This window comes from Anguilla anguilla, chromosome 3, assembly GCF_013347855.1.
Source record: "Anguilla anguilla isolate fAngAng1 chromosome 3, fAngAng1.pri, whole genome shotgun sequence".
Taxonomy (NCBI): domain Eukaryota; kingdom Metazoa; phylum Chordata; class Actinopteri; order Anguilliformes; family Anguillidae; genus Anguilla; species Anguilla anguilla.
Window position 1 is genome coordinate 21529225 of NC_049203.1, and position 27978 is coordinate 21557202.

At 48.2% G+C, this 27978-nt stretch overlaps 1 protein-coding gene across 2 annotated transcripts in view; it reads left to right on the top strand.

Moving 5' to 3' along the window:
• Positions 1 to 1861: 1861 nt before the first annotated feature.
• Positions 1862 to 27978, top strand: part of ptpn4a (protein tyrosine phosphatase non-receptor type 4a) — an 80043-nt gene continuing 53926 nt past the window's right edge. The window contains exon 1 of one of the 2 annotated variants that reach the window (XM_035409106.1): positions 1862 to 2318. Coding sequence is in view for 1 of the 2 variants with exons in the window: in XM_035409105.1 (XP_035264996.1) it covers positions 12536 to 12566 (31 nt within the window). In the remaining variant the exon portion in view is untranslated. Of the gene's footprint in view, positions 2319 to 12437; positions 12567 to 27978 lie in introns of those variants that run through there. The other variant, XM_035409105.1, reaches the window with a different exon arrangement.

Sequence of the window (27978 nt, forward strand, 5' to 3'; positions counted from 1 at the left end):
GGTATCAGCAGCTTATAAAACAACAGCTTTGAAACCAATATGCAACTGGGCAATTTTTCACAAGATTCAGTAGGCTATCACTTGCTCTGAGTCAGTAAGAAAACGCGGAAACACTACCCTCTAATGGTCGGAATAATTATAGCAGTCGCCACTGGCTGTGCCACTGGGGTGATGTCATTGCAGTACAATAATGGCACATTGAAAATATTTTTTCTAGGTCATTTATTTCTGTCGATCTTTCATATTCGAGACGGCAGTCTGAGAAGGCTGTTTCCTTTTTGTTATTTTCTGTTATTTATTTTTATTTTCATATTTCTTACATGATTGTAATGTAGCTTACATGGCGACCGGGCTGTTTTATTCATAGCTACTTTTTCAAAATGAGAACGACCCGACCAAACCGCTAACCATCGGTTGCATGAGCACGCATTAAAAGCCTAGACCGGGTGTGGTGTTAATAGGGTACATCCGCAAAACTCGAGAACTATACCCGCTAGGCTAAACAGAGTAATAACCACAAATTGGGTGTGGATCATTTGTTTTTCGTGTTTAGGCTACTAATATAAAACGCACCAGCGTTAAAGTTACGTAAGTCTGTGTCTATGACTATGTATAACCAATTAACCATCCAAATGTTACGGACTCATTCGATGCATTGATTTTATAGTGCTGTGTGTAAGTTACTTGTGTAGTTGGCGCCACAAGAATGTCTAAATCTTTTTTGTTTCATTTTTATGCGTCGGTACTTTTAGAATGTCGACTTTCTGAGCCCCATATGGATTTGAGTTTGCAATTTATAGACCTAGCATCAAACAGTAGCCTGTCATAAAACTGCCATAACCTAATCTAAGAAAACACGCAGATAATCAATTTGTAGTTCATTGTGCACGTGCTTTCTCAAGAAGACGCACGTAAACCTATTATTTCTGCGTAGGGTATAAATAGGGTATACAGAAAATGCACACACTGAAATTCGGTCTGAAACGCATACAAACGCGTAATACCGAATCAATACAAAGTACTCACTAATCATAACCTAAGCTTTAACAGGCTACAGTAGGCCTCAAAGTTCCACGAGATGTCGCTATATGCCATTTAACGATTGTTTGTGTATGGGCGCAGTACAATACTAACTGGGGTTAATGCTAAGTATCAGCTCAAACAAGGACCTCTGATTCAGATGGCTTTAGTGATATGCTAAATGTTTTACGACTAACCATGCAGCCTAGTTAGGCCTGATTACTCTTATTTTTGCAATACGGACCTTAATCCCGTGGATCTATTTTACTGTCACACTAATATAAGGGCTTTGTCACAAATTATGTTTATCGTTACGTTCACACAGAGATAATAACACCCGAACTGTTTCCAAGGATTGGCGAGCTGCTTGCAAGGACAGAAAACAGGTTTGCTGTATGCCGTCATATGTACTCATTCTAGTCAAATGACTGCCCACATCCTTGTCATCTCAAGATTTATAGCCTAGGTCAATTCCGTGACAACTTGTTTTGAGTTGGTTTTGTGTGCTGAGGCACAACAATTGAGCAGACGAAGTCTATTTCAATTTGACCACAATAAAAAATAAACCAATCTAATCCCTAGCACGCCATTTACCGACCCGGCATTTGCATGTAGTATCGGGAACTGCCTTCATAGAAAATGCACAGGCAACTCAACAGGTCACGGTTTGACTGACACACATAATCTGTTTTCCACATAACCTACTGCGCTCCCGCGATATTACTTCAGATGTTGACACCACGCCTCCCAGGCACTGACTCCGCCCCCGTGCGCTGGTGGCGTTGCGGAGGTTGCGCCATGTGGCTCCACCCCCGTGCGCTGGCGGCGTTGCGGAGGTTGCGCCATGTTACGTTGCTATGCTGCTGCTCCCGCTGCTGCTGCAGCGAACCAAGCGAAGAGCCACAACTGAGCAACCGGGCAGCCTCAGTGAGCGAGCGCACGGTGACCACCGAGAGGAAAAGGCTTAACTTTTTTGGTTTATCCAAACGTTATTTGCTTCAATATTATCAGTTATAAAGGATTGCGAATATTTACTGCTCGGTTTGGGATGACCGAGGGCACGCTGTAGCTGGTGCTTTCTCTCCCCTGTGTGGATTATTGTTCGCCGTGCTGAAGAAGCAGGAGGCCCCGCGGTGAATGTGTGTGTGCAGGCTCGGGGATGATAATGATGAGGTTTCAGTGGGGCTGCAGCGGGTGAATTGAACTGGGCTTTTATGTTCTTCTCCTCTTTGATTCCCCTTACCTTAATAAAAATTAATTCCCCAAAAAACTGGACCCTCCTGGAGCTGTTTATGAAGGTAAGCAGCATTATTATTGTTTGAAAGTGTGTCAGTTTGCTTCTGTTGTGCATTTTTAGAAGGGGGTTGTGTGGTATGTACGATGGCTAGTAGCTATATAGCTTGCTAATTCGCACTGCCTAACCAGGCTTGGTTTGTTTTTCGGGTAGTGAGTTACCCAGCTCGCAAATGAATATATCTAGGCGACTCGCTACATTAGTTAACTTAGCTAACGTTAGCTGCTTAATGTTAGTCTCTCTGTGTTCGTACATTAGCTAGCTATTTAAACCACTCCGTTTGGTAACATTTGGCAGCAAGCTAACTTGGGTAGCTGTATGTTAGAGTGGTGTTGTTCAGTTGGATATATTACCACTAAAGCTGACACAGTCCGTTTTATATGGCCAACAAAACTAGCCAGCTAGTTTAACTAAGTTAGTGATTGTTAGGTGCTGAGGTCTTGGTTCTCGTCCACTAAGGCTGACTAACATTAGCTACTTTCGTAGAGGACGTTTCTAACGTTAGTCTGTTAGACTGCTTATAACGCTGATTGCTGGCGTTATTTACTAGTCTAACCATACGTTAGCAGTATAGCTAACATCGCTAGCTGAAATTACGTAGTAGTCATGGGAGTTGGATTTGGTATTAGCTATTCGTTTACGTTGTTTTTTTAGCCTTTTAGTATATCTATCAAATTCAGCCAAGTAAACGTTGATAGTTGAATAACGTAGCTACTTGCCAAAATGAGGATGCATTGTTATTTCGCTGTTCTACCTGTGCTAACTGGGGCAATGGGAGAGTAGAAATAGATTGGCTGGCTAGCAAGCTATGAAAACGGCACGGCTAGCTATTCACTTTTCTTCAGGTTACAGATTTGTCGTGTCAGTTAAACGTATACGTAGACCTGTATGACATTATCAGGTAGGTGCTGTGAGCTAATGATGATGATTGCAGGATGAATTTGGCTAACTGTAGCTTGCAAATTCGACAGTTAAACATCTATGAGAATTTTTGTTAACGGTAGCTGTCCTAATTTCGCTATGGATAGAGAGCAATGTTTTGTTTTAATTTTGAACAACAAAAATCGATGACTCAAGGCAATATTGCTTTCTTCATCTTTTGCTAAGTGGCTAAAGAATGATTTCTTAGTGTCATGTGGTGACATGGAGTATTCGTTTGGGTAACATTTGTGCACGATCCCATGGTCCGGAATATTCTGTTTATTGACATTAACTCCACACACCCTATTTTTATATTGTGCGTCTGCGTGTGTGCGCGAGAGAGACAATTATAATTATCCAGTCGATTTTTATCCACAATGTCCATAATATTAGTCATTTCCCTCCTTGTACAGGTGCATTGGGGTGTTTGGAATATGTCGATATTTGACTGATGTGCGATGTTTGGATTGAGCAATTTTCTGGTTTAATGTCCTCCTGCAAAAACCTGGCTTGAATTTCTGTAAATCAAGCACACGGGGCTAGCACGACCATGCTGCAATCCAGTCAGGAGTAAAATACTGATTGGAGTCCTGTGGTAAACTTAATTAAAACCTTGCCATACTTGTTGCATTTCTGTAGCATATAACCGTTTTTTTTTCACAATCAAAAGGTCCCAATATGGAGGCTGCACTTTGGCTTTTTCGGATTTAGAGGACAGGGCAGGATGTGGTGGAGAGGAAGGAAGAAGCAGGAGTCAGCTGGCTGAGTGGACATAGTTTGGGTATAGCGCATTTGTGTCGTGAGGAGCACCTGAGACTCTGTGCCCTCTGGGGAGGAATTAAAGGGGACCAGGTGCCTGGTGATTGGGAGAAGCCACACCCTGTCAGATTCAGTCATGCTGGGGATCTCTCAGAAACCAGCAGGCCTCTCTCTCCTGTAGCGCAGGAGACCATATGCAATTGAAGGTCCCATTTATGTCCTTCAGGCACATCCTGGCTGTGGCTCCACCAGTCAAGTTGTTTTTTTTTGTTGTTATTTTTTTAAAAATCTCCACTCCCCACACACCTTCCTCATGCCTCATTTAAGTGGAGGAGGTTGTTGGCTTTGGGGTTTTTCAGGTTTTTCTGTCTGCTCTGAGCAGCACCCAAAAGGAAGGCCAGCCCTACGAACGCAAATGTCTGTGAGTGACTGACTGACTGACCGGCTGAGTGATGAAGTTACATCATTGGTCGGCCGGATCACGTGTGTTAGGTCCAGCCATATACTAGGTTTTAACCTGGTCTTGTTTCTTTTTTTTTTAAATATGAGATGAGAAATCTGTCCAGGGTTCAGTTTGGTTCTGAGACAGACCAGTTGTGGTGCTGGACTAGCACAAGCCCAAAACCAACCAAATGAAAGGCAAAGTACAGTGGGTTCTGGTCCAGGGTGGTTCAGAGGAAGTACAGCAGGTTCTGCTCCAGGTTTGTTCAGTGGAAGTACAGCAGGTTCTGCTCCAGGTTGGTTCAGAGGAGGATACAAACTTGAGAACATTTGGCATAATAAACTGTGCCTTGAGCCTTTACCCACCGGTACGCTCAGATCTACACATAGGGATATTCATATTCAACTCCTATTTTCCTCTACCAGGAATTCTGACAGCACAAATGTATTTAATATAAAAAGGACATATAGGCTTAGATTGCAAGATGAATGTTTATTAAATAAATATACACACATACATAATGTATGCGTAAAGTATGTTATCATAGCCTTGAAATGAAATGTTAACTAATCTCTGGGTTCATATTGCCATATAAATATAGCCACGTTGTAGAGCACAATAAGCCATGTCACTTAAAATAGTCATCGGTTCAGATCCGAGGCCATTCAAGTATTCAGGAAGCTTCAATTAGCCTTGATACACGTGCCATGTAGAAGTGCATACCCCCCATTGTTCACATGAGCACCAACATAACCCATGAGTTTTCCCCTTTATAGCACAGTCATTAATGCCTCTTTCCCTCATATCAGCTGAGAACGCAATTTAATTTCTGTACCTACCTGTTGCTGTCTTTTTATGTAATTAAATGCAAAACTGAAAATAAAGATTGTCACGTAAGCTATATTTTGTGCATTCAGTCCCAGTGCAAGAATTACATGTGAAGCTATGCGTACGCCCACCGCGTCAATACTCTTGCATGCGTTGGCTTGCGTTATGAAATGGAGCAGTGTCACAGATATTCTGTCTAATGAACACACATTCAGTTCTGCATTCCTTCCTTTGTGCTGACCTCTGCGTCTCGGAGGTTCTGGTCGGCAGTGGAATGTTCCGGTGCTGTCCACATTGCAAGCTGGGGATGTTCCGTCTTAAACCACAACTTTAATGAATACTTATGACGAGGCAACAAATCGGAGGACATAACTTCAACAATGACAGGAACTGAATTCTGAAATTCTCTGTGGCGAGTATCTCTTTGGTTTATATAGCCTGTGGCTGTCTTAATTACCGTTTGCATTATACAAGCCTTCTCTGTATGTACAATTATAGCTGGTTATCCGCCATGAATTTTACTGGTATGGATTGTTATATTTTAATAAAATGAGCATGCTTTGATATAGGCTACAATTAGGAAGCACATTTTTAATAAAATACATGCTGAAGGTAGGCCTAGATGCTGTAAAATCAAGCAACTATTTATCTTCCAAGGAACCCAGCAGTTTATTCCAGGTTGACTTTGCACTTAGCTTTCATATGGGCAAATTTGATGTATTAATTCAGATCACACAGGTGGAGTACTACTTTTTATATCAGGTTAGCCACATTACGTTTTTCTTGCATTATGTAGTCAGTCAGAACGTCATCTGTGTGAAACCTTTGATCATGTGCAGCAAAATCGTATCTGCTGAGGTAATTTGATTCACTCGGGCAAGGCTAAACAAAATGTCCACTAGGAAGACGCAAAGCTTGTTTCAAAAAGGTCAAATTGGCACTGGACACCTGTCCTGCATGGGCTTGCTTAGTAAAGCCACAATTCCCTAGAGTTACCATGGCATGCAATGGCTGGCACAGGCGGAAAAACAAGTTATGAAGGTAGTTCTGATAACCTAGATATTTGAAATGGGTTATTTTCAGAGGAGAGAACCGCAAGCAAGCCAAATTTAGCTAGCACTGAAACTGCTACGCTAATGCTAGCCTTTTGAGCCATGTGAGAAGAGGAGTTGATTATTATAATCAGCTTTAGACAAGTAAATTGTTTTTTCAGAGTGATCTTCTCTGTATTTTAATTGTAATGTAAATTCTGTTTCACTACTCATTTATCTCAGCTATCTACGACAACAGGGAAAACACCAAGCACCTTTGCAAACCAAGGGGAATATATTGCTAGCTAGCTATATCGATTGTAATTGGATTTGCCTCTCCGTGAGTCGTTATAGTTGTCAGCCTGTCTGGTGGTAGCTAGTTTACTGCTTGAGAAGAACAGCAGGGCTTGTTGGAGGTGTAATTTATAGGCAACTGGTCAGAATTAATATAATTTAACCAAATTTGGAAATACTGAGCTGATTAATTGATTTACTTACCTGATAAGAAATGCGTACTGCAGAAGCTTGCATTTGTAATACTTTGTCCTGTTTAGTCTAACAACTAAGTGACTTGCAGCCAGAGATGTAAATAATTCTGTCGAATGATCTTGCAGATCTGCATAAATATTATTTTAGAATCTTGTGCATTCAGCACCTGATGATGAAAACATAATTGTGCATATATTAAGCCGATAGATGCCGATAAAGATTTTTATTTAGACATTTTTTTTGCTTGTGTATATAGAGGGCTAGGTAAATGTTTTTTTGGAGCGATTTTTCGTGCCAACAGGCTTTCAGCATTGCAGCTCCACAGAGGTGTAGCCTTTTTAACTGCTTGTTCCAGTTGGTCTCCTATTGCTATGCATTTTTCATTGTGCATGTACTGTACCGAGTGCAAAATCAGGACCAACTCTCACAGCTACTGTCCACATTTGGGTACTTTATTATTTTTTTTTGGCCTTTTCCACTAGGATCGATGTGAGGAACAAATTCAGGCAGATACACCGATGGTTTTAGCCTCCTCTCGTTCTCGTCAAAGGAGTGTCAGCGGACTAATGTAGAAAAACGCATCAGCGCTTCATTGGAAGCTGATGCACTGTGAAAGAGCCTTTATTGGTTTGTGTAACGTAGCTCCTAAACAAACAGTGTCTTCTTTGTAGTTCTTCAATGAATTGTAATCAAAATGTACTAGCTTGGCAGCCATGTACTCCCCTCTAAGCCAATGGACTGATTTGTTCAGACAGTTATTTGTTATGAACTGCATTATGCACAATACACGATGGCACAATTAGGTATGGTTGTGCATTTGTTCTCTTTAATCGGTTAAGGAAGTTTATGTAAGTTGCTTTAGGTCAGAAGGATCACAATGAGCCTACAGCTTTAGCTGAATTGGCGCATTTATGATCTTCATGCATCTGTCTTCTGTACAAAGCCAACCTAGTTTTTTAGTATAGTTTTTTTTTTTTAAGTTGAATAAAAATGTCATATGAGCCAAAAGAATGTAAAACTGAAGAAAGAACGGTTACAAAAGTGAGGAAAGGGATTTTAAATTGCGGAAAATAAGTATATTTTTACCCTCCATTTCCCCTCCTTATATCCATCCTATTCTTTTTTTGACATTTCTTTTAACTTTAACTAACTGATCAGGGGGAAAAAACGATTTTGATGTATTTTGGTTGGTGTCCTTGTGTTAGGCTATATTAATACAGTGACCGAAAGAAATATTGGACTTGATAAAAGCAGATATAGGCTATTCAAATGTCAGCTATTAAAATAAACTGGTAAAAATTCAACAGTGTCACAGCAGGAGAGAAGTTCAATTTACATCGATAATGTTGAGATTTACTATCGTGTTAAATCTATCAAGCATGAATATGTCTGCTGAACGTTAAAGACGTTTCCTTTTGTGCAAACTCGAATTCAGGTAAACTTGAAATGTGGTCATGCAAAACGGAACATTTTCCTAGACGAGTGTTAAGAATGCTGTTAAGGAGTTAGCAATTACCACAATACTACCTGTTTGTAGTAGGAATAGTGTTAGGTGTACATGCTGAGATCTGGGCTGCAGAAGATTAAACTGAATTTATTAATACTGGCCCGATGCTAAGATAAGGGCCCATGTGAGTGGTTGGTATGATGATGCAACATGCACACGCCAGGGAGGCGGCCCGTTTGATGCACTGCTCGTTCTGTAAATAAAGTGAACACGGCACATTCAGAAAAAGTAGCCTTATCGTAGTCATTGAAACCTCTTTTGTTTATTTTGAATTTATCGGTTGTGCGAGCCAAACTCGCAAGAAGAGCCGTTCAGAGAGCAGCTGTCGAGGCACACACTTTCTCTGAATAATGAAGTAAGTAAAATGGTGTTGGTATGTAAATACATTCATTGCTTTTTCTTCCTAAGATGAAGTCTTTGCTCGTGTACTTTTTCCATGAACGTGGAAACTTGGTTGCGGTCTGCATTTTTTGATATCGGCCCTTTCTGAGTTTCCATATTGCGTGTCCCTAATCATAATAAGCACCGTTTTCATTTCCACAAACATAATATGCTGCCAAAATGTACAAAGTATAACCCCCCTCAGAACAGTCATTTCCTTTTTGAAGAATGGCGTTTTGAAGTTTTTTTCCGTTTGCTCTTGTCTGTCACCAGAGCTGTGAACGTGTCCGTTTGATTATCAATGTGAATCTTTCTGAATGGTGCGGCCTTGTTATCAGCTCCACGGGGTTCCAACTCCCTTATCCCTTTGCCTCACCTGCACATTCTGTTTGTATTTCCAGGCTGTTTAATTGCTTTTTCAACCTTTTCATATGTGCAAATAGATAAATTCAAAAAGAAGAAGAAAAAATCAGCCTGTGAAGGTCACTTTGAGAGCACGGTGGTGCAGTAGATGGTGCGGTAGCATGTCTGGTTTTTATGTTTTAGTGGCTGCTGCATTGACCTCGCTCTCTGAAAGTGGCAGAAATTTTTAGCAATTTTTTTTTTTTTGCCCTTTCTTCTTCATGCAGTTTGAGTTGTGGGGTTGTGCCAGAATATTTTTCAATCCTGCTCCGCTGTCCTGGACCGAATGACCTATAGAAAAACAAGCCTACTCAGTAAGCCACTGATTCTACACAATTGGCTGCTTTCTGCTTTGTTCAGTTAGAATTTCCTGTTGTTGAAATTTGTCATGCAACATCATCTTGAAACTGATTGTGTGGCGGTGATCAGAGATTCCTTGTGTCTGTTCTTGTGTTTGGATTTTGTGATTCCAAAGGGTTCTTCTGTGTGCCCGTATGGTGGTTCCATGGGATCCTGGGTCCATTGGGTGGTTCCATGGGTTCCTGGGCCCATAGGGTGATTCCATAGGGTCCTAGATTTGGGTAAGAAAATGGTTTCAGGTTGAAAACTGAAGCAGAAGAAACTGATATGATTCCTACAGTTCCTAAAGCTCAATTTAGCAAACAAATGGAAAATTTTACAGGTCCAAATCTTTTGACTATGCTACCTGTTGCTTACCCACCAAAAGCCCGGTCGGAACATTGAATTTGACACACCTCCTGTCCCTGACTCAGTAACTGACGGCAGGCTCCATTAGCAAGCTGATATCGTTGTTTTCTCTCTATTTTGAAGAAGGCAGGCTGTCGGTGCAGACCGTTTTAAGAGTGTCATTTTAGCACTGGTATCTGCAAAATCGAGAACATACCCATCCCTTCCTGTCTCTGACACTCTGGTGTCAGTTCACACTGAGCAAAGTCCAGCTTCGGCGCACCCTCACGTGGACGTGCGGCACCACGGGCGGGGCGTGCCGCTGTTGTCACCACAGACACGGCCTTTGATGTGGTCCCGTGCGACGGCACGCACTTCCTCTCCCGCCTCGGCGCCGCCGCCGCCTTCGAGAGGGCGCTGAGAATTCTCGCCGCGCGAACCCGAGCCTCTCTTCAGAAGACGCTGCCGCGGGGGGCCGCGCCCGCCTTCCCCAGATGACAGCCCCCCCCCCCCCCACCCCCTGCGCGAGGCCGTGAGACGGCGCGTCGTCAGGGAGCCGGTGCCCGCCTGGCCTGCGCAGCGCGGCCGTCCTCTGGGCCCGGGCAGACCAGAGGACGATGCCGTCGTTCGGTTTCGGCCCGTTTCCGTGGTTTTCGGGGCGCTTTGATTCTCGGACACGTCGATTAGCCGGGAAAGTGCACTTTGGAGCGCTGCGGGGGGGGGGGGGCGTCGGGGGCGTGCTTGCGAGTTTTAATTTTGGCGACGGCGGAGCGAAGATGGGTCGCCTTGCTTTGCTTTAGCGTGGGGGTGGCAGCCGGAGGTCGGCCGATGCAGCTCAGCAATTACAGCGCCGATTATTCCGAGCGACGTTCGGCATTCCTGTTCTGCTGTAGGGCCGGAGCTGCTTCCTCTTCCTCTTCCTCACGCCCACGCTGGCTGGCATTCCCGAGGGCACCGTGACTGTGCCTGGCTCCGCTGCCTTGATACAACATGGTGCTTGCAGTCAGGTGGCTGTATTCCAGCCATACCCAGCCAGACTGTCAGATACACATGAAGCTGAGGGGCGACTGAAATTTAGCCTCAAGAAAGCAGGTTCAGAATAACACTTTCGTTTTTCACTCGTCATTTGTCACACGGGTCAGTCGGTTAATTTGGGTGTTTAAAAGGCGAGGAGCTCTGTGTAACTCGCGTGACTGACGTGGACTCTTGCTTTGCAGCAGTCAGTTCGCCTCAGACTGTCGAGGTCTCGTGTCAGGCGATCCCTTGCCGCTACATATCGGCGTGACCTTTGACCTCTGTCTCCCCATTCAGTCCGCTCGGCCAGTCAGGAGCACCGAGGAATGCGGCTCTGCTTCACAGCGCAGTGAAACGCGCAGCGCGCTCGGTTTTAAATGAGCGTCTGAGCAATCGGTGATCAAATCAACGTAGCCTACGGCACACACAAATTTACCATAACATAGGAAAATGCACACATGACTAAGACTGCGCTGGTTTGCATGTCCTTTGCTTGCACAGTTTTTCCTGTGGTAATTAAATTACACAAAGAATGAACACTTTTGGGGAAACGTAATGCTCCTATTATTAGTAATAGTACCTGTGAGTAACCTGGGTGGTAGTAATAATACAGTGTTTTATTTGTTGTTAACATGAAGCAAAATGGGATAGTCATTCATAAATAGGTTTTTGTTTAGGCAGTTTTAATGGAGATGCATGGGGGCAGTTGTTCCTCTGCCAGTGCCCTGCGTTGAGTGGCCTGGGCAGGGGCACTCACTGTGAAGGCACAGGGCAGCGGCGGTGCCTCATTTGGGGGGGTGGGGGTGCCCTCTCCGCCTGTTGCGCTGCCGCTCGGCACGTCAGGTTGGTGTTTTTACGGGCTCTCGCCGCGGCAAGCCCAGCCGAACGGGAGAGACGCACGCCGCTCTCTGCGCTCGGCGCCCATTCTCGGGGCGTAGCGGGCTTCTGAGAATCGCATCTCGCCCTGTGACGTCATGCCGCTCTCTACCGCCTCCCCCCCCAGCAGCGCGGGGGGAGAGCGTGGGAAGAGCCGGCCGCTGTTAATCACACGCGCTCCTGGTAGCCCCCCCCCCCCCCCCCCCCGCTCACGGCAGCGTGCGGAGTGAGGACCCCCCCCAGATAGCCATCTCGCTCCGTGTGCAGCCCTGGTTTCAGCCCAGGACTGCGGGGCAGGTATTGTGTGCTGCGTACCCTTTTCCTGCACAGAGGGAGGGAGGGAGAGAGAGAGCGGTAATGAAAGGGAGAGAGAGGGAGGGAGTGAGAGAGGGAGCAAGAGAGAATGAGAGAGGGAGTGAGAAAGAGCGAGAATGAGATATTGAGAAAGAGAGAGAGAGTGTGTGGGAAGAGGGAGGGAGGGAGAGAGGGAGGGACTAATTGAGAGAACGAAGCAGAAAGGGAGAGGAGTGAGAGAGAGAAAGATGGAGGGAGAAAGAGGGATGGAGACAGGGAGTGGGGAAAGAGAGGGAGAGAGAAGGATGGAGAGAGAGAGAGAGAGAAGTGCGGGAGCTGGATCAGATGAAGCCATTGTGCTGGTGCAGAGGGGCAGAGACTAGTGACACACGTGTGCGAGCAGGAGGCGGAGGAATCGCTCGGCCTCTGGGTCCCTCAGCACAGCTGGGGGGGGAGGGGGAGGGGGCGGTGGTGGGGGGGGCGGGGCAGGGGCTTGGGGGTGTGCGCAGTGTGGAAAAATATGAATGGAGCCGCCGCTGCCGCCGATCGCTCCGGAGCTTTTAAGAATGAAAGGAACCACAGGGTGAAGAATGAGAATGGCAGGCAGCGATCCGGCCAATGGTAATGCGCTGGGTTTTTCTAATGGTGCGTGTGTGAATGCTGCTGGGGGGGGGTGGGGGGGGGGGAGTGAGGTGTTAAAAGACATCATTCAGGAGGCCAGCTGCTTAAGTGGTTCATCCGCGCTGCTCTCTTTTTGTCTTGTGTGATGCTGCGTGTGTCGAGGGGTGGGGGGGCGGGGGTGTGGTAACGTAACTGGCTGCTGAAAATCGCTATCACAACAGTTGGCGTAGCAACAGCTTCTGGGGACTGAGTGGGAATGGCGGGATTCGAGGGCGTCGGATCGGAGGCTGGCGGAGCAGAGGCGCGTCTCTTTGTGTGGAGCCCGGGCTCGGCCTCCTGAAACGACGGCTCTAATCCAGCTACGCGTGTCACATCAGCCGAGGCCAGGTTAGATTAACAGATTACGCCCCCCCCCCCCCCCCGTGCGTGGGCATAACCGTTCGTGCTGCACAAAGAAGGAGACTGCTGTGGCTCTGAAGGTAGATGAGTAAGTGGATCAAGAGATTTGCATGATCGAGCCACGGTCACTGTATCCGATGGGTAACACCTGACTTGCACGGAGAGGTATGCAAGGATGACTGGAGTTTATAATAAAACTGTGTATAAAGGCCTTCAAATATGTTTTTTTTTCTCTTTAGTTTTTCTTTTTTCATTTAGCATTTTGTGGAAATGGAAAATATGCTACTGACCCTCGTGTACGTCGCTCGATTTTTAAAATACAGCACTGAAGGTTCAACAGGTTTGTTCCCTCTGGGATTGAAACCCATGACCGAGGGGTCCAGAAACCTAGCGTTCCGCACAGCTTCAGTAGTGCAAGCGAGCTGAAGCGATGATCTTCACCCGATGAACGGCTCTGACCCGGCTCGTGATGTCCACGTGCGTCGGCCCGTCCGTGAGGGCTGAGCCCAGGCAAGGCGTCCTTTTGTGTTGCGCTCGCGGTGGAACAAAAAGGCTGCGGTCTCGCACAGACTAACCGGAACCTTCTAGGAAAGATGCAGGGATGGAGATACGGCCGTGGTTGCCTAGCAGCCGGCATCACACTCCCGGCCGTAGGTTCTCGCATGACCGCATCGCGTGGCCTGTAACTGGAGCGAGGGGCGCACATCTGCAGGACTTTCCCTTTGCCGCTCGGCTCACGTAAACGTCACTGGCGTCGCTCCGCGTCTGGCGCCTGCTCAGGGTTGCATTGGAGGAGTTCTCCGGGGGGGGGGGGGGGGGGGGGGGGGGCGTGCTCACCACGGGAATAAGCGGCCCGGGTACGAGGACTCGCTCGCCGGCCGGACATGGGGTTACGCTGGAGGACGGCGGCGTGTGCGTCTTGCATCTCCCCGCCACCCGTCCCGCGACCCCCCTTTTCCGTCTGTCCGAGCGGCAGAGCAGAAGCTTCGCTTCGCGCAGCGAGACCCGGAGCCGGAGCGGCAGCGCGGCATTCCAGACCCGAAGCTAACACCGCCCCTCGACATTTCTGGAGCGCTCCCGCTGCCTGGAACGGGCCGCGCGTGTCACGGCACGTCCCCCCCGCCCCCCCCCCACCCCCACCCCACTCTGCGTGCGGCCGAGCCAGAGGTGGCTCAGGAGAGAGATTAACTCCTCTTAACTTCACTGGCTCGGCGCTCTCGGGGAGAGCCGCTAACGACGCGCGCCTAGCCGCAGCGCGGGCGAGGCCGTAAACTTCACAAAGCCCCGCTCTCCATTCTTAAATCCGCCGGAGCCCGCTGGCTGAATGGAGTTCTTCCGCCATTCATAACTCCTGCTCACTGTCCGTGTGACAGGCAACAGGCTACAGCGATTCAGAACATTAACAATCTGAGAAGTGCTTTCTCTCGCTGTATTTTTAATGCCCCCTGAAGCTGGAGAATACAGTATTTGTGGTGTCACCATGGACCATATGGTCGTGGACTCAAAAAAAAAAATTTTTTAAAAAGAAGTATTTAATTTAATTTTTAAGTAAAATTTAGACCTTTTTTCCTTATCTCCCAACCTGTACACGCTGGGCTTTTTTTTTTTTTTGAAGGGATCAGAAAAACGTTGTTTTTTTTCCCCGAGCCGCGGTATCCGTGGCGACGGTGCCAAATGTAGCCGGAGGCTGTGAAATCGGCCGGCCCCATCAGAGCGGGCCGACGGCGGATCCTCTTACAGGCCCCGCGCGCATAGTTTCAGCGTGAGTCTGCTCACCTGAGCCGGAGCGCGGGCCACGCCCTCCCCCCCCCCCCCCCCCTCAGGCACGCTTTACCATTTGTGGGCCCGAGCAGGGGCCGCGTCTGGGCCGAGGCTGAAGGGCCACGCCGGGCCTCCGGCGGCAGGGAACGGCGCAGCTTCGCGGCGTTTCAGACCTGCGCGTCTCTTTTTCAAATGTGTCTTTTATGGCCTTTTCAGCTTTATTGGACAGGAAGCTTTATTGGGCAGAAAGAATGGGGATGGAGGGGGGGGGGGGAGACACGCGACAGGTCGTGCGGTCGGATTCGAAGCACTGACGACACGGCTCGCAATGAGAATTTGAGAGAGCCGTGAGACCCCCCCCCCCACCTGCGCGTTTCTGAGACCACGCTTCCGGACGCCTTCGGGACACCGGACAGCGTGGGCCGTTCTCCGGCTGTGTTCAATGCAGGAAATAGGGACGTTTTGATTACTGCAGCGGGCAAAACCCCCCCCCCCCCCCCCCCCCCCCAAAAAAGCACATTGCTACATGCAGTGAGTTTGCAGTGGGATCTCGTTGGCACGTTGCTGGGAGGAATTCGTTTCACCTTTATTTCACCGGGCAAGTCGTTAAGAACGAATTCGTATTTACAATGGCGGCCTGACAAGCGACAAAAGCCACTTAAGGGTGGGGGAGGTGAGGTTACATGTATGCTGGGAGGGAAGAGGGGACCGGGCAGCCTGCGATAATGACGGGCGCATTTTTGCGGTCTCTGCACCGACGTGTCGACGGCTCGCGCTTGTTGACTGCGACGCTCTGCTGTTGAGCAACACCGGAGTGCCTTCAGAGCAAACAGGCAGGAGGGTGCCACGGGGCTCCAGGTGCCCGACCCGCTCTGCCTTAAAGTGGGGGCGTTTAAAAGTCAAGCTGAATGTTTTCGTCATGTGGTGGAGAGACCCCGCCTCCTGCAGCACTTTCTGGGTAATCTAGAGACGTGCCTGGACTGGTTGTGGCGCGGGGGGGTGGGGGTAGACTAGGGGTTGGTTGCGGAACAGAGGGGGGCTGGTTGGGTGTGGGGGTCGGGTAGCTGGTTGCTGGACAGAGGGGGGGGCTGGTTCTGGGACGAAGTGGGGCTGATTGGGGGTCGGGGAGCACAGTCTGGTTGTGGAACAGAGGGGAGGGGGCTGGTTGTGGAGTCGGGGGGGTTGGGGGGGCAGGGGGCACAGGCTGGTTTTGGGACAGAGGGGAGGGGGCTGGTTGTGGAGTCGGGGGGGGGGGGGGCAGGGGGCACAGGCTGGTTTTGGGACAGAGGGGAGGGGGCTGGGTGTGGAGTCGGGGGGGTTGGGGGGGCAGGGGGCACAGGCTGGTTTTGGGACAGAGGGGAGGGGGCTGGTTGGCGAGTCAGGGGGGGGGGGCAGGGGGCACAGGCTGGTTTTGGGACAGCGATGAGGGGGCTGGTTGGGGGTGGGGGGGGGGGGCAGCAGATGCGGCCGGGTGTCGGAATGTGTCATTTGCATTGGCAGGTGGCGTGAGCTTGCTCTAGGAACCCAGGTCCCAGTTACCACGGCTGAAAGGTCAAACGTCCTCATATCTGGGAAACTGAAACTTGAAACAGCAGCAGGAGTAGTGGGGTGGGGGGGGCGGTGTTGGGGGAGGGGCCGGGAGGGAGGGAGGGAGGGAAGAGGGACGGCCGCGGGCTTCTGCTTGGGCTTAACACGGAGTCGCCCCCCAGCACTCTGGCATCTGGGAGGACAGCAGGCGTGATTTATATTCACAGCACCCACAGGAAACCCTTCTCCTCTCTGATAAACACTGGACTCTCTGAAACCGGAATGAGCATGCCCTGTTCATTTCTCTCATTCACTTCACCCAGACGAGTCAGGCACATATCCTAACTGGAGATTCGTTTGCTTTGGTCATCGGTATTTTTTTAATACTCGGTACTGAAAGTGCTTGCTTGTAATCTCGTTTTCATTTACCGTTGAATGTTGTGGACGTACCTGTCGCAACTCGTGATGAGGTTAAGGTGAGGATTTAACTCAGTGAATCCAGTCTTTTTACATCAGATGAGATGCTGCAGAATCAGGGTCTGTTTTGTAGTCTGGGACGAATCTCCAGGCCCTTTGCAGTAGTATTGCCTAGACTATGCATTAGCGCTTCTGCTGTGCGTTAAGATAAGAGGAGAAGTAGGCTGTCAAGGAATTGGGTTGTTTGTCCACTTTATGTCATTGCAACTGGACAATCCCAATCAGTGTTGCTGTACTAGCTGATTTGGAGTTAACTGAAGTACATTTTTTTTGCTATGGACCACCGAATGCCCCTATAGCGACTATCTCAAAGAACCTTCTTTAAATATTTATAATATCCTTCATCTCACACACACAAACTGCAAACTGCAAAAACCCTGGAAAGTGAACCATGCCTTTAAGTAGTCTGTCACCATAATATGCTGCAGAGTGTGTTGGCACGTGTAATAGCGATCAGTGAGGGCTCTTCTGAGGGTTCCTTTCGGGACATTTCTGGGCTTGATCCTTTTTTCCTTGTGGGTTGTATCTGAAAAGCTTGTGGCCAAAAGGAGGAGAAGAAGGGGAATCGTGCATGGTGCATTTTCCACTGGGTTAGTGACGGAGAGATAGGGTTGCCTTAGTGGCTAACATAATGCTAGCCAAGTGGTTAGTCAGCGTCCTGTATCATTAGGCAGCTGCCGTTATCAGCTAACTAAATTCAGTTGTTTGACAACGTTAGTTAGCTGGCTGTGATGGCCCAAGAATTTGCTGTGGGTCTGATATTTTACAAAGTAATACTTAAGGCTGGAGAATAAGTTTCCAGTACACTACTCTCAGCTCATATGCTATGGTAAAAGGGGTGAGTCCACAAGCCGGAAAATCCCACTATCCTGTATAAGTTAGGTATTTTTTTCCTGAATACAATTGCAATTTGACTACTGTAGACTAATATTTGTGGTCGGCGAGACACATGACAGTCACAAGACAAAATTCATATCAATCTGGGGGTTGGCTGGCAGGCCGCAGCTCGGAAGTCTTCTAGGCTACTTCCCCGATCTGGAGGAACTATCGAGCTCCTATCAAGCTACGTGGCAGGGGAGGCATACGACTTTGCTGCAATAAATACACAAAGCTAGACTGCAAAGATACAAATGTGCTTCCAGGCAGGCTAGAGCAGATGGAAACCCAATGGTGCTGTGCTAGCTGTGGCTAGCATAAGGTCCATTCCATCACACTTAGCTAAAGCCAGCTACCCCGTAACTTTGCTGCATATTACAGCAAAGTGAGAATCAGATATGTCGGTTCAGCATTTTGGCATACTTGTGACTGCCTCACTAGCATGAATGCAGCTATTGCTGTATATTTAAAAGAGATGTTATTCCAGTGGTCTGCAATACAATGTTACAAAGCTACTGACATAGTAGCCAGAGCAAAGTATTTAGTTGTTTTGCTGCTGCGTGGGTTTTGTCATCTTGGGGGTGTTGGTGGGTTGAGAACAGGAGAGACATTTTGCATTGTAAACAGGAGCGAAGCAAGGGAATAAATCCTGCATAGTATGCCTTTAAGTGAATATAAAGCACATTAGGCCTATATGAAATTCACATCATACTCAATACCATGAGATATAGCCGGGTTTCCTCAGTTGCAGTATTAGATGAGTAATAAAATTATTTTTATTTGCATCACAAAATAAAATTTTATTTTCACATTTTATAAACATTATTTAAATTTGTGGACTTTGTTATTTAAACAGTCTTGAAGCGCAGATTGCATTTAATAGCCTGTGCTGAAAGCTAACGCGGTAGTTAACAGAGTGGTGTATATTTTTTAAAGTGTGCTTTGTGATTAAAATACATTTTTCTAAATTTAACTTATCGTTTAATCGCCCTAACGTGATGTGAAGAAAGAAGCTACCTGCCAATGGATCATTGGCACACTTGTTAATCATGGAAAATAAATGAAAGCGGTTTGAGACAGATGATCAGTTTGATACTGGTAATACCGGTGTCAATGGTATTACCAATAATAACCCTGTTATCAAAATGGTAGCATTGTGACAAGCCTAGTAGCTACGTAGCCATGCGATTGGTGGGTGGGGGATTTCTGTGACTGATCACAGATTTCCTTGCTCTGTGCGCTGTGTCCTGTTTTTATTTATAGCTGTGCTGTTCAGTAGCTGCGCCACTGATGTGCCGGGTTCAGTAATGTGGCACTACTATGTGCAGTGAGTGGGGGTAAATGCTTCAGACTCCCCAGTCTGCCTTGACGTGGCCTGGGGCTCGATGCTGCCGTGCCTGCACAGTGAGGCTCAGCGCCCTTCCCCAACGGAGCCGCTTAGACACCCCGTCTCGGGTTCCTCCGGTTCCAGGCCCTTCTTCCAGTACTTAGTCAGTTCCTTTCGCACGCTCCCGCCTGTGCCACGGTCCTTTTCACTCGACTTCCGCTTGACTTCAGTCCACCGCTCCAGTTTACTGTGTTTCTCACCTTTCAAACACTGAATCGACTCAGCCCACCGGCTGATGAAAGGATCCTGCTGTTTGTAACCCAGTCTGACCCTTAGCAGCTCATCATTCCGGCATTGTGTTCCAGCAACTGAACAATAACAGCCTTTACACGCACACACACACACACACACTCATACACGCACACTCATACACACTCATACACACGCACACACACACACTCATACACACTCATACACACGCACACACAGGCACACACACACACACACACACACACTCATACACACGCACACACACGCACACACAGGCACACACACACACATTCATACACACGCGCACACACAGACACACACTCATACACACACTCATGCACACACACACACACACACTCATGCACGCACACACACACACACACACTCATACACACACTCATGCACACACACACACACACTCATGCACACACACACACACACACACACACACACACGCGCACACACACACACAGGCACACACACACACACACTCATACACACGCACACACACGCACACACGCGCACACACACACTCATACACACACACACTCATGCACACATGCACACACGCACTCATGCACACACACACACACACACACACTCATACACACTCATACGCACACACACACACTCATACACATGCACACACACACGCACTCATGCACACACACACACACACACACACACTCATACACACGCACACACACACACACGCACACTGACACACACACACACAAGTACTCGTGAACACTCATACACACACACTCGCGCACTCTCACACTCTCACACACACACACACACAAACCCACACAGGACAAGATGGCATCACTTGCAGTTTGCTCGCGGCCTCCCGGGTCTTTGTTATCCGGCACAGTGAGCTGGCACAGAGACCACGGCGCTCCATATGAACTGTGCAGGTTTCTACTTACGGAGATGCCCGCTGCCCTGAAAGGGGAGAATAATCTCACGCATCAAAACCGCCACCGCCGCCGTTTGCCCCGCATGACGACTTGGTGGAAGTTCTAACCACCCTTCTGGGGATGTGAAACATCGGGATCCAGTTTCATAAACGATCCCTTTTGCGGTAAAGGGATGATGAAAGCCGAAACCAGATGTGCCACCTGCCAAGTGTGACCTCACTGGCCCTGGTTCAGGGGTCAAACCTGGCCCCTTTTTTTTTTTTGCGTCATCTCCATTGGCAGGTTGTGTTTATTAGATAATGTGCAAGTGAAGAAGTTAATTTCGTGCCCTGACCCCACACTGTACAGCCAGCGTACTCCCTCCAAACACGCACCGTACAGCCAGTGAACTCCCACGCAACACACGCTGTACGGCCAAAGAAAAGTCCTGTGGCTTCAGCTCTTCCTGGTCACACTGGAGCGTGTAAACAGGAGTGTTTGCGAGCTTTCTAGTTGCGATCCATTGTGCAGGACGGACGGTTTGCTCATATTAATTGAGAGCAGCTGTGATGCGCTTTCTCATCTGTGACTGGGGCTGTCGAGTGCGATAAAAATAACACGTTTCCTCCCATTTCCAAGCTGAGTAACACGTCTGGAAAGGAAAATAGGGAAGTTGGTCTTTCTCAAAGGCTTTGTGATTGTGTTTGACTATTTATTTCCATTATGAGCAAGTGAGTGGACTCACGATGGTGCTGTGGTAGGACCGTGTACTAGACAAACGCATATTGTGTCATTTTATTTCTGTCAGTGTCAGTTTACCCATGATAACTGGAGGGGGAATAGGCTCAGAGGAGTTCTGCATTCAGGCGAAAAAGCCTGCTTGGTTCCTCTTGAAGTGGAAGCATTTTGAGTAACAACCTTATGGGATGATTCATCATTATGTAGGCTGAACGGTTGTTGGCTATATCAAAAGGACCATTCGAAATAACCATTCATAATGTTACAATTAGCCTACAGACAATTGACATTTTGTGATAGTTTATATAGTAAAATAATTGTAGCACATTGGTTGATTACCATGAAAACATTATGGGAGACATAGCCTATTTTGTACCAGTCAGGAGATTGGCTCCTAAATGCCATTCTGTCATTGGCCTTCCTAAAGCTGCATCTCTGCAGACACATTTGAATGCACTGTACCACAAACTGTGCTGGCACAACGTTCTTTTCATCAAGTGTGGCTTCTTGCGTGTGGGACACACTTTACAGTTCTGGAAAAGTCCTAAGTGAGAATACTATGAGTGAAGCTGACTCACATCGTCGTGAATGAACTGCTGTAAAATTCAGAGGGCTTGGGCTGGAACGCCGTTCTGCCATATGTCCAATTCAACACCGCTCTGCCACGAGCTGTACTGCTGATCTGCCACGGGCTGCTGTTCCACAGAGCTATATGGCTGCTCTATTTCAGGGCTGTATGGCTGCTCTTTTTCAGGGCTGTAAGGCTGATCTGCCACAGGGCTGTACGGCTGCTCTGTTTCAGGGCTGTACTGCTGCTCTGACATTATGCTATATGGCTGCTGTATTGCAGGGCTGTACCTGTACTGCTGCTCTGACACCATGCTGTATGACAGCTCTGTTTCAGGGCTGTAGGGCTGCTCTGCCGCCGTGCTGTATGGCTGCTCTGTTTCAGGGCTGTAAGGCTGCTCTGCCACTGTGCTGTACAGTTGCTCTGTTTCAGGGCTGTACTGCTGTTCTGACACCATGCTGTGTCGCTGTTCTGTTTCAGGGCTGTATGACAGCTCTGTCTCAGGGCTGTACACCTGCTCTGTTTCAGGGCTGTATGATTGCTCTGTTTCAGGGCTGTACACCTGCTCTGTTTCAGGGCTGTGTGGCTGCTCTGACACAGGGCTCTAACGCAGGCGTTAAAGAAGTTCAAGTTAACTCTGCTCAGTAAATTGCTCACCGTCCAATTCTGTCCTGTGTAGGAATGTTAAAGAAAAACTGATTTGCTTGCAGGGATCTCAAGCTCAATCCCGGAGGGCTGCAGTGTCTGCAGGTGTTTGATTTTCTTTCAGTCAGCAGCCAGTTTAGGTCTTTGAGATCAGGTGAGTGGACTCTTTGGCCAATCAGTGACTTAAATTAGTCACTTAAGTGCTGGAATGGACTGAAACCCTGCGCTTTCTGGGTCCACTCAGGGTGTCCCTAACTTTGACACACAATTTAAACCTATTTATTTCCATCGACAAACTTTATTTATTTAGCGATCGCTAAAACTAACTTATATTAAGAGCAGCAAAAATGTATCATGATAAGTGATGTGTAGATCACATTGAATTTGCTTTGACTGCGAGTTGTAATTTTTCCTCGCTGACTCTTTGTCACAAGTTCACACTTAACTGTTTGTCCAGGTTCACATTATACACTAAAGAATCCTTTTTTGTTAGCTTGCTATGCAGCTATTAATGTTGGGGAGAGTTGAGAACGTCTGGATGCGCATTGAGCGTGACCCCATGGTGCTGCGACTGCCTTTTGCACTGACGCAGACAGACTTCAGTACAAGACAGAGGGCAGCGTCCCCATGCCGACGACCAGGGGTTTAACGGGATCCGCCCCCCGACAGAATCGCTTACCATCGATTGGCAGCCGGCTCTCGGTTGCTGGCGGTCGTTCAGCGATGTTGGAGCAGGGTTTTGGGGGAAATGTCAGATCCCTTCGGTGTTCACGAGCGCGGTTATCTTCGCTCTGCCTTCGCCTGCGTTCGCCGGCGCGGTTGATCCGAGACACGCGTGTTCTGATAGGTCACGCTGAGGCCAGTCAGCCGGGGGAGAGTTTGTTTACGGGTTAGGGGTGTGAACAGTTTGTTGATTGTCAGTCGCGAGCACGCATGTCGAATGTTAAATTAATTGAAAATCGTTTTTTCTTTTTTGAGTTCTCAAACCATTCAAAATAAAAGATCACTGAATGTTAGCCTACTAAGAGGGGCCGGGCAGGGCTTGTTTTCATTCACTTTATCTCCGGTTGAAAAGATGGCCGGTTTGCAAAATAGTGCCGCATGTGCAATGATTTTGAAAAGCTTGTTGAAACCACTGTTCAGTGCATAATATGTGCTGTCAATTTTGCATGCCCACGTCGAAATCGAACAATGTTAATCTGGAACGAAACATTTGAAGCCAAGGGATCACAGCAAACGAGCACCAAACTTCACTGTGAGGCCTCGTCAGCATGACAGCTTTCCAGCTGAAGCCACAGCAGATTTAGCGAATGGCTAAAACGGTAATGAAAGACATGCTCTCTGTGAGGGCAAAGGGTCTCTGGACCTACTGGCGTTCATTGAGCCTGAACCTGTGTGATGTAGGCTACTCATCACAGCGCTGCTTCAGTGCAGTGAAACAGCCGCCTCTGTCCAGATTTGCTGGGGTGCGGTCTCTCAGGCACAGTAGATCAGCTCAGGGATACTGTAACCCTCAACCTGTTGCAGAAAACAGGAACCGCTCTTGGGTGTGTGCCTTTTAATAAAAGGTACCTTCTGGCTTCTCTTGAACTCCTGTCAGGAAAAAGATGTTTATTTTCTTAAATCCTAAGTATTCACGAGGTTACATAACCAGCGCTCGTATCTTACAAAGATGGCTGCCGGGTCTCTTGTTAGGACGGTGTGGACGGCGTTCATTTTTATGCTGAATTGTTAGCCCCATATAGCATTTACTTGATTATTTTAAAGTATCCACCCCCCCCCCCCCCCCCCCCGGTTCCGTTTCAGTTAAAGGGGCAGTGCGCTGCTGTAGAACATGGATGCGCTTTGGTCCAGCGGTGTAATTTTCCGTAGGAAGAGTCCTGGCCGAGCCGAAGCGCTTAGCGACGCGTTTCGTGCCGCTGCAGGATTAGCGCGCGTCGTTGCGCCGTCCCCTGCGTATCCGAGGAGAACGAGGGAGCGCATTCGCATTACGTAACCGGCCGGGCGGGGCGGGGCCGAGCTTCGGAGGAGCGAGGAGCGCTGGCGAAGCCGCCGGTGTCCTCTCGCCCACTTCCTCTCCCTTTCATCCCTTCCCTCGCTTCGCTCCGCGCTGCGGCTCCCTCGCTCGCTTTTGTTCCTCGCCTCCCTCCCTGTTTTTGCCTTTCGCTTGTCTCTCCGTGGTTGTCGTCGTCTCTTCTCTCTTTTTTACGCTCCGAGTCTCCATCTCTCCTTTTGTCTCTCTCCCTCTCCTATCTTTGTCGCTCTGTCTCCTGTCTCTCTCTCTCTCATGTTCTCTCCCTCTCCATCTCTCATTTTCACTCCCTCTCACGCTCTCTCTCTCACTTTCTCTCTGTCTTGCCTGCTTGCTCCATCTCTCTCTCTTTTTTGGAATGCTGATGGACAGCACTCTGGGTGGTAGCCTCAGCTGATGGTACAGCGGACATGCACGGCCCCGCCCCACCCCGCCACGCCCCGATCTCCCCTGCCCCTCAGCAGCTCTGTGCACCTCCAGCGAAGCAGTCAGCTGAGACCGGGGTGCTCCAGACTGCCCGGCAGGCTGAAAGCACCGCACACAAAGCAGGAGACATAAGCAGCTGGTGTGTGTGTGTGTGTGTGTGTGTGTGTGTGTGTGGGAGAGTGTGTGTGGGGGGGTGCAGTCAGAGTATCAGAGTAAAAATAGAAGCCCCCTGCGGGTCTTTCTGTACCAGAGTGTTGTTGTTTGGTGACCCCATCAGGAGGTCATGAGAGCCCTTCCCTGGGTGTTGTGTGATCGCCGTGACCTGCTGACTGCTGATTGGACAGCACACCAAACCGATCCCTGGGCGTAACAGAGAAAAGCCATCTATTGTGTCTTGGTCTACGTGTTGGGTCTAATTCATCTTACTCAGTGTGTCTGCACTAGTGTGTCTTAGTCTGTGTGTCAGGTCTAGTGAGTCTTAGTCTGTGTGTCAGGTCTAGTGTGTCTTAGTCTGTGTGTCGGGTCTAGTGTGTCTTAGTCTGTGTGTCAGGTCTAGTGTGTCTTAGTCTGTGTGTCAGGTCTAGTGTGTCTTAGTCTGTGTGTCGGGTCTAGTGTGTCTTAGTCTGTGTGTCAGGTCTAGTGAGTCTTAGTCTGTGTGTCAGGTCTAGTGTGTCTTAGTCTGTGTGTCGGGTCTAGTGTGTCTTAGTCTGTGTGTCAGGTCTAGTGTGTCTTAGTCTGTGTGTCAGGTCTAGTGTGTCTTAGTCTGTGTGTCGGGTCTAGTGTGTCTTAGTCTGTGTGTCGGGTCTAGTGTGTCTTAGTCTGTGTGTCGGGTCTAGTGTGTCTTAGTCTGTGTGTCGGGTCTAGTGTGTCTTAGTCTGTGTGTCGGGTCTAGTGTGTCTTAGTCTGTGTGTCAGGCCTAATGCATTTTAGTCTGTGTGTCAGTTCTGTGTTTTGGGTCTCATGTGGCTTAGTCAATGTGTTGGGTCTTATGTAGCCTCGAGTGGATCCAACACCTTGAATAAAAAGGTGTGAATGGTTTTGGTGATGCAATATGTTATTTTTTTTAATTACTGAGAGCATAATTAGTCTTAACATCTTAAAGTGTTATGTTAAATTGATAGCCTGCTAAGAGAACAAGATTTGACAAAATCTGCCCTAGTTGAACAGATTTTTTTTTTTTTTTTTTTTAACCAGGAGAGCTTTATAGCTGCCAGAAATGAACTTGGGTTAAAAACAGTTTGAATTACCAGGGGCAAGGTGGGGGGAAAAAGGAGAAACAAGCCTGCGTCTGTTTGGCAGCACAACCCCAGGAAATCTCCCCATAAAGGTTGCAGCGGCCGGGGTCCGGAACGCCGCGTGCGCACGGACGTTCCGACTGGCGTTCCGTGTTGACCTTTGCGCACTGTTTGTGTGTCCAGAATACATTAAATCCGGGTTCCTGGAAAAGAAGTCTTGTGTGAAAAACGGCGGTTTTATGAACAGCCTCAGTCTCGCCCGCGGGCACGCTGGCCGGTCGGATGTGAGTTAGGCATTTTCCTGTAAGGTCCAGTGAGCAAAAACATTTAGCTAAATAAACCGAAGAAAGAAGAAAAAAAAACTATTCCAAATGAAGTCTGTGCTTTTTAAGGTGGCGCAGCTCTCAAACGGAGACAAATCAGAACTTTAAAATCAACTGAATGACTGCAGGCCCAATTTTAAAATTTGGAAGGCTGCAGAAGATGTCCACGAAGCCTTTTATTAATTTATTTATTTATTTGACTTTGGTGAATGCTCTATTTAAAATCAGGCAGAATAAATTAGCATAATGCTGGGCGGTGTGAAGTGACGGGCAGGGCGGGGGGCTGAACGAGACCCCGCCTCTAAAAGGCACAGTATGAGCTGGAGACCCCAGAGGGGACCTGGGAGAGCAGTACGCGGCGGTAGCACCTCAGAGTGTGCCGAGCATGGCGACCCCGACGCACAGCCTGGCGAAGTCCCAGTGCCAGCCCTCAGGGCCCGAGGCTGTTCCCGCGCCGGCTTTGATGTCGTCACGACGACAGTTTCCGAGTGTGTCGCCGTACGCGTGAGGGAGAGTATTCATCTGAGGCCCTGACCCGTCTTCACCCTCCACAGTGGTGCGCGAACACAGTGCGCATAAATATCACGATTACCCAACTGGCAAATATGACAGTCACACAACTGATAAAAATATCACACTTACCCAACTGGTAAATATCACAGTCGCCCAACTGGTAAATATCACAGTCGCCCAACTGGTAAATATCATAATTAATCAAGTGAATCTCACTGACCTTTCTTTGTTCTCCTGATAGAAGGTATCATGGTGCCATTTATTTTTTTGGTGCGGGGGTGTGACCTGTGAAACCTTAAAAGCCATATAATAAGCAGGCACACTGGAAGTTACATAGAGAGTTAGGCTAATGTGACTCAGTAATCCCTTTCTGTGGTTACCCACACATTGTGCCTTTTAAGAAGTGGTAGTCATTCTACCAAGGATCACGGGTGACTTAAACTTGCTTGGCTTAGACTATTCGAAGACAGAAGTGCAATGGCGGTCATTGTTCCACAAATAAGGCCATCTGCAGAACCCTGCCGTGTTGGGCTACCAGAAACGAGCACAGTACAGAAGATTCACAAAGTAGGCCTACATCCAACCAGTGTTCTAGCGTTTTCCGTTAGAATGACTTGCTTGGTTGAGGTGCTGGATTGTGAGGCGTGGTCTGGGCACCAGCGACCCTCGTGCGGGGACAGCGGCGCGTGTTCGGCGGGAGTGGAGCGGCGTAACGGAGGCCAATGCGACCAACCCTCCAGCCCGCTGCTTCCCATGGCGACGCGTTGCCCGGCCGAATGGCGGGAGACCTCCTCCCACCCGGCCCGGCCCTCTCTGATGTCACCCTGTCGTTGCTATGACTTTGACAGAGCCCCCTGGTCACAGACAGCAGGACCGGGCGGGCCGGGAGGGGGTGGGGGGAATGTCACCCGTACCCCTCGCTACAATGGGTGGGGTCTGCCTGGGGAAAAGAGGTCAGAGAACAAACGCTACACCCAAATCTATTCTCCCAAACCCCAATTCACTGCCCCACCACAGTGTGCTACCCAGGATTCCCTAGAGTGGAAAATTGGAGTGGAGAAAATTATTTGGGAGCACATCTACTAATTGGGATGCATTCGGGCGCTACCAATTTTTTTCGATGTAGGGGCACATATGCTCCTTGGGAAAAATTTTACCGTTGAGCTTATTCTTCCAGAGAAATGCACGACCCTTTCAGGTGTTTGTTGTTTTTTATATTATGCTCTTAGAAGATGTGACCTCTCTACTTAAACAAATCTCTCTCCAAGCTTTTCTCGGATTCCTCATTCCCAAGACTGCTCGAACATGAAGGGAAGTTCTGGCGGATCACCGCTTGCTGTTCTCTTCCAATAAAGCTCAAACTTCTTAGCGCCGTTTCATTGGCAAATTATCTTCT